The 4,568-nt window shown below is 33.8% G+C and overlaps 1 protein-coding gene across 2 annotated transcripts; it reads left to right on the forward strand.

The window, feature by feature from the left end:
- Positions 1-711: 711 nt before the first annotated feature.
- LOC106474553 (leucine-rich repeat and immunoglobulin-like domain-containing nogo receptor-interacting protein 3) lies at positions 712-3,834 on the forward strand. 2 transcript variants are annotated; one of them, XM_013935242.2, is made up of 4 exons: positions 712-850; positions 1,150-1,861; positions 2,441-2,589; positions 3,611-3,834. In XM_013935242.2, the coding sequence occupies exons 2-4, from the start codon at positions 1,152-1,154 to the stop codon at positions 3,772-3,774; spliced, it is 1,023 nt and encodes a 340-aa protein (XP_013790696.1). In that variant the 5' UTR covers positions 712-850; positions 1,150-1,151; the 3' UTR covers positions 3,775-3,834. The 2 variants fall into 2 exon arrangements, with proteins under 2 accessions (XP_013790696.1, XP_022258582.1); XM_022402874.1 differs by lacking the exon at positions 712-850 and adding an exon at positions 870-945.
- Positions 3,835-4,568: the final 734 nt, after the last annotated feature.

Genomic DNA, 4,568 nt, shown 5'->3' on the forward strand with positions numbered 1-4,568 from the left:
AATTTTGGGGGTAAAAAATTGCGTCTTATACACCGAAAAATACGGTATATTCCTTAGTATCGTGGATTACGTTTTGGCACGAGCGTTACCATATCAACCGATATTTCATCAACGTGAACTGAAAGAATTAATCTTGTCTAAACACACAAAAAAAAGAACTATGATCTAGTTTTTCACCAGTAACCATCGGTATCTACGAAATACTTGTAACATGTTATATAATACACCCTACAATATGTACTTCTAAAACAAAAAAAAAAAAACATATATATAACTACTCTTCAAATATTTATACCGAAGTCTTTCAGGCTAGCAGAACTGATGAGTACAGAACCTGTTTTGAAATGTTGCATCATAATTTTAAGCTAAACGTCTCCATCTCGTGGTAACTTTATGACTCATAAAATATTTTACACGGGTTGATAATAAATAAAAAGAACAACCAAGAAGACAATTAACTTTTAAAAAATTCTTAACGTGACATTTTACTGTTGTCAGAAAACATCTCTGATAATTCGATGACGAGGAACCCACTTTGAGACTAATAATGGTTGGAGGTACCTGATGATGACAAAACCTTGTCGAAACGTTGTGCGTTTGCTGTTATGTTAAAATAATTAATGCTCAAGGCTGGAACTTCAGCACGATTCCAGAGTTTACGTCTTCTTGATTACCATAATAATATACGAACAACCGGTTGTTTAAAAAAAAAGATTCAACTTGACAGGTTGACACGTGTTTTGATTTCAGTGCACGCTGCAATACATTCGAAGAACTAGCTTAGAAACAAACTCACGGGAGAAGCCTGGTTGTTGTTTCTACTGGGCGGACATCGTCAGGACTTCTTTCGGTTGGTTGAATTTAAATTTACTTGTAAAACTACGCTTTTTGATCGATGTCACTTCGCTTGTGCTGTTATAATTACACTGGGGTTTAAAGGTTAAGGTAAAATCTGTTTGTTGAGTATTAAATATTTGTTCCTTAATTTTAGCCAGTAGTGTGCTATTAGTGCTATCATTAGGTGATGCTTTGAAATATAAGTGTTTTTTTTAGATATAGAATACAAAATAGGTGCGTATATATACACACACACATATTGTTAAGCTCACGCTAAAAATCGTTTATAATTTCGATGTTTTTCTGTTACAGAAATGTTGAGGAAAATCCAAAATTGGTCACTTTTAATGACCATTGTGACGTCGTTGTTGCTGGGGGTATCAGTCGAGGCGAAGTGTCCTCCTCCAGAAAACATTTACCCTTGTTCTTGTAGTGAAAACATTGATACCTGTTTCTATTCATGCAGAGGTCTCGATAATAATTCGTCGTTTCTCGTTTATGAACAGTTTCGGTCGTGTCCAAAAGTTCGGTTTAGTATAACTTCTGGAGAAATGTCATTTTTACCACACCGTTTCTTTGGTAAGTTTGGTTCTGTCGAGAGTTTCAGCTTATATTTAGTACGCTTGAAACTTGAATACTTAGGTGAAACATCTTCAGGTTTATCAGCTTTCGACGGATTATCAGTTAAGAACGAGTTTTCTGTTTATATGCAATGGACTGATTTAGGAAGTAGTTTTGACTGGTCAGCTTTCTCAGCCGTGGACTTTGGACCAGAAGTATCCACAACTTTTATTTCCAACATATCCGAATTTTCGGAGTTAAGTCCCGGGTTTTACACAGCGTTTTCAGGCTCTAACATGAACTCACTAGTTGTGTCAGTTGCTGGTCTAGTGACTCTGGCTGATGTTCCTTTGGGTCAGTTTTCGTCTTTGGTAAACGTCAACTTTGAAAGAAATTCCTTAACAGAAATAAAACGTTCCAACTTTCCAAGACCAGCACCAGAACTGGAGAATATTGATTTGAAGTAAGTATACCATTTACTTGTAAAACCATAATATTAGTAATATCAATCTTTCTTATTCTAATTCCACCTTATTCTGTGTCAGTTCGTCCAATAAACAAGAAGTAATAACTAGTTTGTTATGTTTGGACAATTTTAGTCGATTTATAGATGTCTAAATGATCTCGTTCCAGACCTTTTGAGGATCTGATTTGGTTCCACAAGGTAACGGCATTACGTAACGTTTTTATCAGATTTTAGAACTTTTTAAAAAATCCAGAACATCGCCACCGCTTGATTGTCTTTTTATTTATTTTTCAGCAATCAATCTTATCATATAACAACAAAATATCGAGTGACGAAAAAAGTTGTCTAGTATTAAAGTGGACACCCACCTGCCGGATACAAAATAAACTACTTGTTGACTTAATGATAGTTTGAAGTGGTGATACACACTAAATGGTGTTTAGTTTACTCCTAAATCTCTTATAATAATAATAATACAATAAAAGTATGTGTCACCTCGGTGAATAGAACACAAAATAAAACTATCTGATCATTTAACCAATATTTCTATTTACTCTCTCTTTTTTTTTTTAACAGCCGAAACCAGATAAGTTTTCTTCCGGAAGATCTGTTTACAGATATGTTCAAACTGAAATCGGTCGATATTTCCATCAATCAAATATCCGTGTTAACCGAAGAAACCTTCAAACCAATCTTCACGTCACTTGATAGACTCATTGTGATTGGTAGGTGTATTTTCTCCAATCTTCACGTCACTTGATAGACTTATTGTAATTGGTAGGTGTATTTTCTCCAATCTTCACGTCACTTGATAGACTTATTGTAATTGGTAGGTGTATTTTCTCCAATATTCACGTCACTTAATAAACTTAGTGTAATTGATAGGTGTATTTTCTCCAATCTTCACGTCACTTGATAGACTTATTGTAATTGGTAGGTGTATTTTCTCCAATCTTCACGTCACTTAATAGACTTAGTGTAATTGGTAGGTGTATATTTTCTCTCAAAAACTAAAAATAAGATAAAGAAATCTTGACATATTATATAATATTATATATATATATATGGGATATATATTATATTGTATATTATACGGAACGTGAGCATGAACTAAAATATCATAACAGCAAGTGTGTCGCGAGTTTCACCACACGAAGAATAATTAAGAGGATAAAAAAACTATACAAAACAAATACTGCATGTGGCAGCAGGGGTATGGTACAAATCAAAGTAATTGTTTTAGGGTGTCGCTAGAGAAAAGGGTTTGGAAACCATTCGCATAGAGGGTTCTAAGATATTATCTTAATGTATCTCCTTCTTCATTACACTAGGACAGAAAAAATTAACAGTTGCGAAGGTAAGTTACAGAAAGCAGACGATTTTTCTAGTAGACCAAAAGGAAGGCAGCTAGTCAGCACCGTTCACTGCCAACTCTTTAATATACTCTTAACCAAAGAATAATGGGATTGACCGTCACATTATAACGCCTCCACGGCTGAAAAGGCGAGTACGTTCGTGGACGGGATTGATGGTTTATATGCTAAAAGTTTGGATCGAATCCCTACAATGGGTACAACGCATATGGCCCATTTGAAACGTTACAATTAACAATAAAAGTTTATTCTTGATATTAAGCCTATAATGACACTCGTACTTAATTCCTCATTCGAAGCTATTGAATTTCACTCTCGAAAATTTTATTACACAATATATGATAAAATATACAAAGAACGTCCTTGTTTTTAGGTTTACCCTTTACATGTGACTGTCGCCTAGCTTGGATGATACCTCACTGGAAAGAAAAGGTCATTGATGCCAGTGGAATGGCACGAACTGTCACGTGCAAAGAGCCTCCTAATCTTGCTGGGAGACGAGTTCCAGACCTCCAAGCTGAAGACTTGACTTGCTAACTTGGACTGAGATAAAATAAACCTTGTACTGTATGGTGATAACAAATAAAGTATTTTATCGCATGTTTATTGCCCTATTAAAGTGACTTTATTTTAATCAGAGGACCGACATGTTCGAATCCCTGCCACACCGAACATGTTCGCCTTAGTAGTGGTAATAATTTTATCCTTTTTGTCTTCATGTTTTTTTCTTCTTTATCAGGTGGTATGATGAAGAAATGGTCTAGTAAATTTTATAGTTCCCTTTTTTAAAGATCTAAAAGGAAATTAAAATTTTATAGTTCCCTTTTTTAAAGATCTGGAAGGAAATTAAAATTTTATAGTTCCCTTTTTTAAAGATCTGAAAGGAAATTAAAATTTTATAGTTCCCTTTTTTAAAGATCTGGAAGGAAATTAAAATTTTATAGTTCCCTTTTTTAAAGATCTGGAAGGAAATTAAAATTTTATAGTTCCCTTTTTTAAAGATCTGGAAGGAAATTAAAATTTTATAGTTCCCTTTTTTAAAGATCTGAAAGGAAATTAAAATTTTATAGTTCCCTTTTTTAAAGATCTGAAAGGAAATTAAAATTTTATAGTTCCCTTTTTTAAAGATCTGGAAGGAAATTAAAATTTTATAGTTCCCTTTTTTAAAGATCTGGAAGGAAATTAAAATTTCATTTTACATGTAAATTAGGATGACCAAACTCACATCTAAGGTATCCGGCTCTAAAATTCGGGGTTCAATCCCTGTAGTGTGTAGAAAGCCTGTATTATTAGCTTTGTGCAGAATAATAAATTGCCAAAAAACGCTTATA

This window comes from Limulus polyphemus, unplaced genomic scaffold (genome assembly GCF_000517525.1).
Source record: "Limulus polyphemus unplaced genomic scaffold, Limulus_polyphemus-2.1.2 Scaffold7349, whole genome shotgun sequence".
NCBI lineage: Eukaryota > Metazoa > Arthropoda > Merostomata > Xiphosura > Limulidae > Limulus > Limulus polyphemus.